Source organism: Tachyglossus aculeatus, chromosome 2 (assembly GCF_015852505.1).
Source record: "Tachyglossus aculeatus isolate mTacAcu1 chromosome 2, mTacAcu1.pri, whole genome shotgun sequence".
In the NCBI taxonomy this organism is placed as follows: domain Eukaryota; kingdom Metazoa; phylum Chordata; class Mammalia; order Monotremata; family Tachyglossidae; genus Tachyglossus; species Tachyglossus aculeatus.
In genome coordinates, this window is record NC_052067.1 from 29,840,810 (window position 1) to 29,853,479 (window position 12,670).

General features: G+C 41.0%; 1 protein-coding gene across 3 annotated transcripts in view; it reads left to right on the top strand.

The window, feature by feature from the left end:
- Nucleotides 1–12,670, top strand: part of ZNF385D (zinc finger protein 385D) — a 478,212-nt gene that overhangs the window by 349,514 nt on the left and 116,028 nt on the right. For all 3 annotated transcript variants that reach the window (XM_038768528.1, XM_038768519.1, XM_038768536.1), the window contains one exon: nucleotides 6,006–6,116. In XM_038768528.1, coding sequence (XP_038624456.1) covers nucleotides 6,006–6,116 — 111 coding nt within the window. The remainder of the gene's footprint in view (nucleotides 1–6,005; nucleotides 6,117–12,670) is intronic.

The window sequence follows — 12,670 nt, forward strand, 5'->3', positions numbered from 1 at the left end:
GTCCTTTATGTTGGCAATTCCACATCTGCGAGAGTGGCATTGTATTCATTATTGTTTACTTATTCCAAATCAGTTACACATTTTTTTAAGAATGTATTCTGTCCCAGCCCTAAATTATATATGACAATACTCAAAAGAAAAGAATCCAAAATTGCATTATGTTCTTTCTTGCCTGTTGAGGCCTTATTTTGGTGGATGGGCACATATTTTTTTTTTTTAATGGTACTTAAGTGTCTACTATATGCTAGAAACTGTACGAAGCACTGGGGTAGATAACAAACTGTTGTGATGAAACTGCATGCAGTGTTCTAGGTGTGAGCGAACCCTGGTTTTGTAAAGTGCTAAAGCCACAACTATGTTTGCTGTCCCTTCCCTGATGATGGTCAGCATTGTGTTGGCTTCAGTGGTCACCACAGCCCATTGTACTGATGAAAGCAACAACTGGGAAGTAAGCCTTCTGCTACATTCTGTATTAGTCAGGCCTTTATTAGATTGTTTTATCCCATTTTGGCAACCAAACTTTGGACAAAGATGTTGAAAACCTGGAGAGGACCCAGTAAAGATTAAAATGATTAAAAAGGAGGAAAAAATAAGACTTGGAATGATGAAAGACTTTGGGGATATTTAGTCTAGAGAAGATTGAGTTGAGCTAATAACTGTCTTCAAATATATAAGGTTTTTTGTGGTATTTTTTAAGTACTTACTGTATGTCAAACACTGTTTTAAGAGCTGGGATAGGGATGGAATAGGTAGGTTGGACACCATCCCTGTCCTGCTGGGTGTTCACAGTCTAAATACGAGGGAGAACAGGTATACCCATTTTACATTTGCGGGAACTGCGGCACAGAGATGTTATGTGACTTGTACAAGGTCACATAGCAGACAAGTGGTGTAGCTGGGATTAGAAGTCAGGTCCTTCTGACTCCTGTGTCCAAGGTCTCTCCATTAGGCCATGTTACCAAGTGGCATTTTTTAAGAGCTTACTATGTGCCAAGCACTGTACTAAGTCTGGGATAGATACAAGGTAACAGATCCCAAATGGAGCTCACAGTCCAAGAAGGAGGGAGAAAAGGTATTGACTTTCCATTTTACAAATGAGGGAGCTGAGGCATAGAGAAGTTAAGTGACTTGCCCAGGGTCACGCAGTAGACAAATGGGAAGCAATGTGACATAGTGGAAAGAACATGGGCCTGGGAGTAAGAGGATCTGGGTTCTAATCCTAGCTCCGCCACTTGCCTTTGTGTGATCTTGGAAAAATCACTTAACATTTCTGTTCTTAGAGAAGTTACTCCTTATTGAGAGTGCTATTCTACTGAAGAATATTGTGGACAGTCCAGAGAAAGAGAGAAAAATAGCAGATTTGTGGTAGATTGCAGATGTGGCCACAGCTCATTTCCCCTAACTTGGTGCTGGTTTAGATCCAAACAATGGGAAGCTTCTTTTACGGTATGTGAGGAATTAAACTTCAGGAAGATCTCTTATTGGAAGCTTCAGGTATTCTGAGATTCACTTAGCCTGACCAATTTTCAAGCTGCTGCATCAGGAAAAAAGTTCTTGAGACTGGACATTTCCTAGGTATTTCCTAGTAATTTCACACAGTGGGATCCAGAGCAGCTTGACACCGTGTTGACAGTAGGATCGATATCTCATCCCGTCATTTTCACAAGAGTCACAAAGCATTTTCCATTTTAAAAAGTTGGATAAAAATACTCTTCTAAAAAACCGTATCCTTGAGGCTGTAAACTCCTTGTGGGCAGGGATAGAGTCTACCAACTCTATTGTATTGTACCCTTCTAAGTATTTGTACAGTGCTCTGAAAGCAGTAAGATATCAATAAATATCACCAACTCAGTGTTGTTATAATATAGTAAAATTATCAGTTGCAAATGTGGGGTCTTCTGAGGTTTGTTGAAATATGTTTACTGTAGGTTGAATAAGCATTCCTGCCCCTGCGAGTCTCCAGCTCCCAAGTATGGCAGATGGCTTTGTTATATGGGGCGTTTCATGGAGATCTTTCAAGAGTGAATTACATCATGCAGGGTGTCAGGACCATTGGAAAACTTAACTCTATGGAAGTTTTGTCATAAAGAAGATAGTGATTAAGGGGTGTTGCCAAAAGCCTATTTTTATTTTCATGTAGCCCTTGTAGACTATGAGCTTGTTATAACTCCATTATTTTGTACTCTCCTAAGCACTTAGTACAGTGCTCTCACACAGCAGGTGCTCAAAAATATGATTTATTGATTGATGTTCCCTTTTCCTTGGAAGTCAATATCAGTGATAATAGTTCTATTCTGGAAATTCTGATGTACATATGCTATTTCTGTATTCTCTATTTCTCAATCAGTGAACACTGATTGCTATTCCTTTTCCATTGACAAACCAAAAGAGCCATTATTGTACCACATTCCTTCACAGGAAAAAACCGAGATTTAGAAAAGAGAAGGACAGAAAGTAGAAACATGAAATAGGAAATAGCTAGGAAGATGTGCTGGTCGGGGGTGGGGAGGAATAATGGGATCCCCAACATCAGCGGAAATTTTTCTATTGTTTTTGGAGACTAAGTCTTTGGCAAGGAAGAACTACTGCCACTTTGGAGAAGCAGCATCGTCTGGTAGAAAAAGCACAGGCTTGGGAGTCAGAGAATCTGGGTTCTAATCCTGACTCTACCAAATGTTTGCTGTTTGATCTTGGGCAAGTCATTTAACTTCTCTGTGCCACAGTTTTCCTCTCTCCCTCCAACTTAGAATGGGAACCCTATTTGGAACAGGGACTGTGTCCCACTGAATTCACTTGTATCTACATCAGTGCTTAGAACAATGCTTGACACATATTAAGCGCTTAACAAATACTGTGAAAAAAACAAAAGCAAATGAAAAAAGCTACATTTATGGACTCTTCTACAAGACCAAAGCACATGGATAAGCTAAAACCTATGGAATAAATGCAGTTTATAAAGCGAGTCATGGGCCAGTTCACAATCTAGCCTGACAGATAGTCTCAGAGATTTTTTTCAGCTCACAAAAAAATGGCCAGGAACCCACCCTTGCAGTAAGTACATAAGGGAGTGAAGTAAGCACAATTAGCATTTCTTCCTACTCCTCTGGAATAAATTGTCAGTTGCCTTGAAAGAGTACACAGATTGGTATTTGTAGTCTGGACTAGTCTTTCCAAATACCCTGGAAGGTTGCACAAACCTCTGCTTTATTTTGACTGTTAGACCCATCCTTGAATCACTGCCCAGAGTCATCAGACCTTCTTTTGGCCCTTTGCTGGTTGCCTTTAAGAAATGTCTGTTTCCATGTCCTGATACATTGTTAGAAAGCATCATTGCTCCTCTGCCACCCACAAGACTCTTAGCTTCCCTTTAATTAAGAAGTGAAAAATAAAGAGCAGAACAATGAGTTTCATGCTGGGAGGAAAAATAATGCCATTCTGTAACTCTCTATCTGTAGGAAAGAAACCAAAAGAAAACCTTGTATTCTTGCTTCTACTCCACACAGAGGTGGTAGCAACAGAGGCCTCAGCAGCAGGGGTTTCCCTTCTCACCTGCTCAGGTTTCTGTTCTCCAGGCTAAAGAAAGGCATCACCATCTCAGGGGGCCTCAGCAAGAAGCTACCTTTGCCCATGCTGGGACCTTTGCTGCTTCCAGTTCCAGAAAGGACACACCTTCCCCACGTATCTTTGGGAAGCAGCATGGCCTAGTGGATAGAGCACAGGCTGGGGACTCAGGAGGACCTACGTTCTAATCCCGGAACCGCTACTTGTCTGCTGGGTGACCTTGGGCAAGTCACTTAACTTCTCTGGGCCTCAGCTACCTCATCTGTAAAATGGGAATTAGGACTGTGAACCCCGTTTGGGACAGGGACTGTATTCAACCTGATTAGGTTGTGTCTGCCCCAGCACCCTAGAGTAGTGCTTGACACACAGTAAGCGCTAAATAAGTACGATTGAATGAATGAATGAATGAATGAAGTACCATCATTATTATGATGACCATATTTGGAAGTAATCCCAAGGAGGTTTCCACCCAGGGATACTAAGTGATAAAGATCAATCATTCAGTCATAGGTTCTTATTGAGTACCCACTGTATGCAGAGTACTCTACTGAGTAGGTACCTGGAAAAATACAATACAGTAGGGTTGGTAGACTTGATCCCTGCCACAAGGAGAGAGTCTAGAGGAGCAGACAGACCTTAAAATAAATTACAAATGGAGAAAGCAGTAGAATATAAGGCTATGTACATAAGAGCTGTGGGGCTGAAGATGGAGTGAGTGTCAAAGTGCTTAAGGGATACACACCCAAGGACGTAGGTGATGCATAGGGGAAACCAGTAAGGTACGAAAATGATGGATTAGTCAGGGAAGGCCTTGTAGAGGAGATGTGATTTTAGTAGGGCTTTGAAGGTAGGGAGAGTGGTGGTCTGGTGGGGGTGGGAGTTCTAGGCCAGAGGGAGGATGTGGGCAAGGGGTTAGTGGTGAGATGGAGGTACAGTGAGTAGGTTGGTGTTAGAGGAGCAAAGTATGTGAATTAAGTTGTAGTAGGAAGTCAGTGAGGTAAGGTAGGAGGAGGAGTGCTGATTAAGTGATTTAAAGTCAGTTATAAAGATTTGACAAAGTCGATGGTAAAGCACTGACAATTTGTTTTTTAAATTAATTCCTAATTCATTTCCTAATACTGAGTAATTAAGTAATAACTGTGGAAACATACATTTAAATCTTCAGCCTGTTTTTAGAGGCTGATCCGTATGTGTCGTGGTAGGTGAAAATTTAAGGTTGTGCTTAAATAGATTTTACTGAGTAATGACTGATGGAAAAGGAATTGCAAATAGAGAAAATTCCCTTCTCAAGAATAGAGTACTAGTGAGGAACGTCCAAGGATCTCTCTTTGACTTAGGAAAGGGTAGAATATGTTTAGCTCTTGATAATCACAGTGCAAACTGGCCTATATTCCAATGAGAGCGAACAAGGTCAATGCAGGGAAAATCTACATTTTTTCTTGTCTACAATAAGCAAAGATATTTTGTTTGTGTGTTTTTAATGTTATTTGTTAAGCCCTTACAATGTGTAAAACACTGTTCTAATTACTGGGGTAGGTACAAATAAATCAGGTTTGACACAGTCCCTGTCCTGCATGGGGCTCACAGTCTAATAAAAGAAAAATAGGTTTAAAAAAATTTCAGTTTCAGCTTGGAAAAACATGGTAACATGACAGAAATAACAATAGAAACTGAAGCTACTCTTATTTGGGTGTCAGTGTGGTCCAGTTGTAGTACAAAAATAAATCTTGTGTTACTGCCTTCCATCGTCATGATAGTAAATTGTTTTAGGGATGGCAGTCTGTTGAGCCATCAACAGAGAGGTAGTTTAAATTGAATTTCAAAACTATTTTAACCAAGAAGATGGTTTTTATGATAGGGATAACTTTCTAGTAGGACCTGGACTCAGGCCGGTAATTCAGTACAATTTAGACTATTGTACCTCTATTAGAGTAATAAGTTTCAGAAAGCCTTGACCTGGACTCCTTTCAAATTCATGACCTATAGGAAAGGAGAAAGTTAAAATTTCCATTTGTAATCACCAGAAGAGGTAGTGACTATCTCAGAGGCATGTCTTAAACATCATCCTTATCCAGTCTCTTTCAGACTCCCCGTTTTAATGCTCATGTTGAACATTTCTATCCTGGCTTAGGTTTAGTATATTATGGGGACCACTGCCTATGACTACCCAGGATATTGTAATCCTTCTAATCATTTTCTTTTGATTTTACTGGTGGCCCCCGAAACGGCATCTGTTAATATTAAGTTTACAGTGAAGATGTTCATCATTCTCATAAAATACCTAGATTTTAGTTGATTATTCACTGTTTTTATCCAAATAAACGTTGCTCTTGATAATGTGAGCTTAGAGTTGAAGCTGTACAGATTGTCTATTTAATGGAATAGGCAGCCTTCCAAAGGAACTGACAAGCTTTATTTCTGTTTGTTGTTTTTTCTCCTTACAGATGGACCCGATTCAGAAAGCTGTAATAAATCATACATTTGGGGTTCCTCTTCCTCATCGAAGAAAGCAAATCATATCATGCAACATTTGCCAGTTGAGATTTAATTCTGATGTAAGTTTATTATTTAGTACACTTTAAAAATGTATTTTATTTTTAGTCCCTCACGAAGAGAGATTCTCTGAATATTCTTTGCCAGTAACTGAGCATGGGATAAAGCCAACAGATCTTTTAAACCTTCAAAAAGTCTTTAGTTTGGCTTCCAGTGTCTTGTTACAATTGATCAGAAGAGTAAATAGTGCATGTGCTATCTTATGGGTGCAACTTAATGGTACTAGTTGATAATTAGCACTCTTCATGGAACATACAAATGCTCTGGTGTGCTGGCCTATTTTTAAAGGCCAAATTGAACAGAGTAGTAGAACTTACTGAGTGCCCACTTGGTGCTTAGTGCTTGGGAAATACAAAATGAAGAATAGAGAAACTTTCTCTGTCCGTCCCCGGCTTACTCTCTAACGGTGGAGATACATATAAAAACATTTACAAATAGAATAGTCAGGGTGAACCATTGACTGGTCAGTTGAATAAAGATGTTTGCAAAAGTTCTGAGGATGGATATAATTACGTTCGTAAGGGCTAGAGTTGACTGATGAGGGTAAACAAACTAGAGTGCCGGTGTGTTAATCAAAGCTAAAGGAGGTGGGACCTTATAATGCAGTGAATTTACCAACTCTGTTGTGTTGTAATAATAATAATAATAATAATAATAATGATGGCATTTGTTAAGCGCTTACTATGTGCAGAGCACTGTTCTAAGCGCTGGGGAGGTTACAAGGTGATCAGGGTGTCCCACGGGGGGTTCACAGTCAGTCCCCATTTTCCAGATGAGGGAACTGAGGCCCAGAGAAGTTAAGTGACTTGCCCAAGGTCACATAGCAGACATGCGGCAGAGCCGGGATTCGAACCCATGACCTCTGACTTCAAAGCCCGGGCTCTTTCCACTGAGCCATGCTGCTTCGCTTGTACTCTCCCAAGTGCTTGGTACAGTTCTTTGCCCCACAGTAAGCACTCAGTAAATACCATTGATTAATTGATTGATTGTACAGATCAGGGCAGCAAAGCATTGCCAGGCTCTTCTGGTTAAACCTAGTGAGATTTCATTTATGATGTCTGTAAGGAGGGGCTCCTTTAGCTCAAGAAATTAGTTCTGTTCTCTCTTCCCTCAGGGATTGCAATACCAAGATTCCAGAAATCTGGGTTAGCTGAGACTTGTTGGGAATTCTGTCAGAGACCCTGAAAAGGGAGACCCACAAACAACCTATCGTCCTAGCATCATCTTGTACTTTTGGGGTTGATCTGGAGTGTAGTACAAAGAGAGGTTCAAAAGGTTGGCTCATCTGGAATTGGCCTGGGTCCTTGAAAGTGAAGCAGGAGAATCTCCGTGGGTGGCATGCACTGATTACCATATCATCAATCGTATTTATTGAGCGCTTACTATGTGCTGAGCACTGTACTAAGCGCTTGGGAAGTACAAATTGGCAACATATAGAGACAGTCCCTACCCAACAGTGGGCTCACAGTCTAAAAGGGACAGACAGAGAACAAAACCAAACATACTAACAAAATAAAATAAATAAATAGAATAGATATGTGTGCTAAGGTCATGTGGCACTCTTAGGATCTGTAGGTTCCGCAGTGATTGGGTCAACAGCCAACGTGACAGTGTCATAGGACCATATTCTAAAGCCAGAAAAATTAACGGCAGGCATTTTACCGACATACTCGTCAGTGTACAGATTGTTCTAATGTTCTTTGAAAACTTTCAAATTCTTATGAAAACTCTCCTCTTTTTATATTTTGCAATTAAATTATTGCAAAGCATACTTTAGTGGCTGAAAAACAAAAAGAGTCAGGTCATATTTTGGGTGGCATTTTACCCAGGATTTTTAAAGATCAGAGCCATGAGATTAACTTTTCCATTGAGTCGTAACTGTCCATCTACAATCCTCAGAATGATAAGAACACATCTATTTTAGGTAACTTGTTGGGACTCCTTGCTACCAACATTTGTTTTTAACTACTTAGTAGGATAGCAACCCTTTTTTCTGTACATCGTTTTCCAAAGATGATTTTTGGCAGTTTCACGCACAGTAGTTTGCTATTTAAATCACTTCAAAATAGAGAAGAGAAATCGATTGGTAATCACTGTTTAGTGATTTCTTGCTATATACTTTTCTTTAGGCCAATATGGAGATGACCTTTTTTACCCTGAAGGCCTGTCCACAAAAGCAACATCAGAGTCCCCCTGCTGTAGTGCAGGGACTGCGCTTAGGACAGCAGTTCTCTGCACATTTTCTCTTTGGAATTTTCAGTTATTCAATAATAATAATAATAATAATGGCATTTATTAAGCGCTTACTATGTGCAAAGCACTGTTCTAAGCGCTGGGGAGGTTACAAGGCGATCAGGTTGTCCCATGGGAGGCTCACAGTCTTACTCCCCATTTTACAGATGAGGTAGCTGAGGCACAGAGAAGTTAAGTGACTTGCCCAAAGTCACACAGCTGACAATTGGCAGAGTCAGGATTTGAACCCATAACCTCTGACTCCCAAGCCCATGCTCATATCCAACTCCAATAACTCCAAATCTCAATCATGCTAGCGTTCCACTGTAAGAGCAGGGGAGGAAGTAAGCCGGAATGGGGCATCAGGAAAAGAATAAGTGCCACACACCCCTTCAGGTTTGAGTCACTCTTGTGGCTCCACCGTCTTTTAGACTGTGAGCCCACTGTTGGGTAGGGACTGTCTATATGTTGCCAACTTGTACTTCCCAAGCGCTTAGTACAGTGCTCTGCTCACAGTAAGCGCTCAATAATTACGATTGATTGATTGATTGATTGAGCTATTTCCAAGCTAATGTTTTGTTTTTGTTTCTTTGGTGGGGGCTGAGTTGCATTTGTCCAGAGACTCCTCAGTGCTGCGGGTGATGGGCATTTCCTCACCAAGCGGCAGGCTTGGCCCACACTTGAGTCCAGACTGCAGGTGTGCCAAGGGGCCACTCAACCACCAACAGCATTGTTCGCTCCCACAGTGACAAGCCAGTGTAACTCTGGGCAGGGCCCAGAGGAAGGCTGACCTACAGACCTGTTGCTCCTGCTCTTTCTGCCAGGGGTACGGAGCCTTAGGTGACGGGTCCTCTAATATTCCCACTGTCCTCACTGGTTTGCAGGGTTAGTTGGAGCAGTTCTTGCCTTCGTTGTCTTGGTTTCTGAATGCCTTACCTCTCCTTCCTCCTTTCCCCTGTGCCATGGCCTCCGGTCTCCTCAAAATAGCCAAGTGTTCAAAGGAGCCACCGTCACAGTATTGGTTTGGCGTGAGTGATTTTCACGTTCACCCCTGTTTAATGGTGAACTCCTGTTTATTCCTGAAAGCTTGTTTAAGGCAGTGTCTCCTCACAGCTCCGTGAATCTGCCTCAAACTGCCTCAAGGGTGGGTAGAGTTTGTGAAAAGTGCGTTCTAAGGAAACAAAATACTACAGACCGGATTGTTTTCTCAAATTGTACAGCTTTAACTCAGTAGTGGACAGGCTTGAACTGCAAAAGCAAGGGTTGGATTGTGTAAATTTAGGCTGTGTGGATGTCCATAAAATTCAGAAAGGAAGTAGTCTAGTACCTTTCACTAAATTGGTTTTTGGTGTAGTTTTTGACCTAAGTTCTCTAACTTGATGAACTTCACAATTAAGTAATAATAGTAGTAGTAGTAGTAGTAGTAATAATAATAATAGTGTTTGTTAAGCACTATGTGCCAAGCACTGTACTAAACACTGGGGTGAATACAAGATAATCAGTGTCCCACTTAGGGTTTACAGTCTAAGTAGGAGGGAGAACGGGTAATGAATCCCCGTTTAACAGATGAGGAAACTAAGGCCCAGAGAAGTCAAGTGACTTGCCCAAAGGTTACACAGCAAGCAAGTGGTGGTTCCAGGATTATAATCCAGATCTTCTGATTCCCAAGCCCATGTTCTTGCCACTAGGCCACAATGTTTCAAATTCCTGGTTGGTTTAGAATTTTCCAGTGTACATTGGAAGATTCCAATTGACATCCATACCACATCCCCAGCCAAAGAAAAATCAGAAGGGCCAGGAAAGAGGTGGCATTGGGAATTAGGAGAGACCCAATCCTAAAAAGCTGAAAGGAGGAGGGCTGTTTTTGTATCTCCCAAACCAGACCACCCTAGGTAGGCAGAGGCCTGAGAGAGTCTGGCAAAGCTAAGCTAGATTGTAAGACCTTTGAAGGCAGTGATGGTTTGTGTATACCCTATTGTTATGCCCTCCCAGTACTTAGTACATTGCTTGGACCAACTAAGCATTCAGTAAATACCACTGATTGATTGATTCTCTTAGCCAAATCTTTTACCAGCCCCTCTCTTCCTTCCATCAGGTTTACTTCATTTCTACTCCTTGTGGTCATTCTTTTTGCCCTGCCCTTCCCTTTCCCATTACCCTCTCATTCCTGACCTTTGGCAGCTCTTTAGAGTAGTTCATTTGGTGATTGTAGTACTCTCCTCTTGGTTATGATTTTGGCAGAACTGAGCTGTGGATCAACTGGTCTAGTATTTATTACATGTCTTCAGCAATAACTATAAGCTCCCAGGAATGTGTTAATTTTTGAAATGGCTGTTAAGCCTTCTCTAAAAGAAAAAAAAACCTCTCCAGTGAAGAGCTGTAGCTGTTATTGAATGTGGGGAAACCAATTCTCACTGCTTTTGAAGGCTCTTCAGCCCAAAGGGATTACAGTAGACAGATGGTGTTGCAAACACAAGCAAATGTTTGCAAAAATTCTAGTTTATCCCACTCAGTCCTTCTACCCCAGTATCTGACCTATAGGGCATTTTCATTTAGGAAGAAGTCGAGCATCCTCATAATTCAGAGTAAGTATAGAAATGCTCTTAAGGAGTGTTAAGGCCTTGGGCTTAGTAATTAAAAGGTTAGTGGTATAACCCTCTTTCTATCACAAGGCATCTGTCTGATTACTAATCTCCCTAATTACTAATGGGACTATCTAAGGAAGTAAGTTTCCTTGATTCTTTTCTTAAAGAATGGATAAAATATAAAACATTTCTATTCCATCCAACATTGCAATTCTTAGAAGGCCATCTTTCTGTAAATTGTATTCTTTTTTGAATCCCTAAAATTGTATCTTTGCTTTATGAAATGTTTTGCACTTCAGATCCTCCGTTCCAGTGAAATAGCAGCACAGTTCTTTTTAATCAATAGTTCTTTTCATCAGAGGACCAGGAGGGCTCTATTTTCTTTCCTTCCCAATTTCATTTTTCTCACCTTGCCTGAAAGCACAGCCTGTAATGCCTGCTATACTGTTCATGTAACAGTACACTCACGACATATGCTCCCCAAGGCAGAAATAGCTTTCTCTTAATACAATATTTTTCATTTTATTGATGTATAATCTCTGTTCCCAGATTAATAATTGAATATAGGCCCGCAAATAGTAACTAAATGTATTAGCCCTCTCAATTCTGCATACCAGCCCTCCTTCACCATTCTTTTACGCTTGTCTAGACAAAATGTCTCCCACTTTTCCAGAGTGAATGGGTATTTGTAAGGGAGGTTATTCTTGAGATCAAATACAGTCATGAACAGAGTATGGGAGAGGGTCCAGGACCCTGCTCTTTGCGTTCCTCTCTCATTAAGTAGAGCTTCAGGGCCAAGAAATCTGTGGGAGCCCCATGGCAATCCAGCAGAATCTGTCTGTGCAGAGCACTATACTAAACACTTGGACGATTACAGTTTGGGCAGTAGAAGCCCTGTACTTATTTTGTAGGGGCCGAACAGTTAGAAGTAATAGAATATTTGCTGAATCTGTGCCATCAGGATGTAGGCTTTTGAACAAAGACCTATCTGCAGAATGTCTCATGGAAAACTGGCTTAATAGGAATTCCAAAAATAGAAATAATAATTGTGGCTTTTGTTAAGCACCTACTGTGTGCCAAGCACTGCACCAAGTGCTGGGGTAGAGACAAGATAATCAGGACCCACATAGGGCTCATAATATAAGTAGGAGGGAGAACAGGTATTGAATCCTCATTTTGCAAATGAGGGAACTGAGGCACAAAGAAGTTAAGTGACTTGCCCAAGGTCATACAGAAGGTAAGTGGTGAAGCCAGGATATTTGCCAACTTCTACTGTTTCACTTATGGGCTCAATACTTCAGCATCAACCTTGCTCACAGAGAATACTGTAACATCCTTCTGAGTTGGTACATAGTCTCCATTTAGCACAGAAAACAAACTATCCGTAATTTAAGGGAAAAGCAGTATGGCCTAGAAAAAGGCGTATGGTCCTGGGAGTCAGAGGACCTGGGTTCTAATCCCACTTCCTCTGCTTGTCTGCTGTGTTAACTTGGGCAAGTCACTTAACTTCTGTGGGCCTCAGTTCCCTCATTAGCAAAATGAGGATTCAATTCCTGCTCTTCCTCATACTTAGAATGTGAGCCATGTGGTCCTGGTTATCTCATATCTATCCCAGCTCTTAATACAGTGCTCAGCACACAGTAAGCACTTAACAAATACTATTATTATTTATTATTGTTAACAGATGCGGAAACTAGGACTCAGGTTCATGACTGCTTTTCATTTACATTACCTGGCAA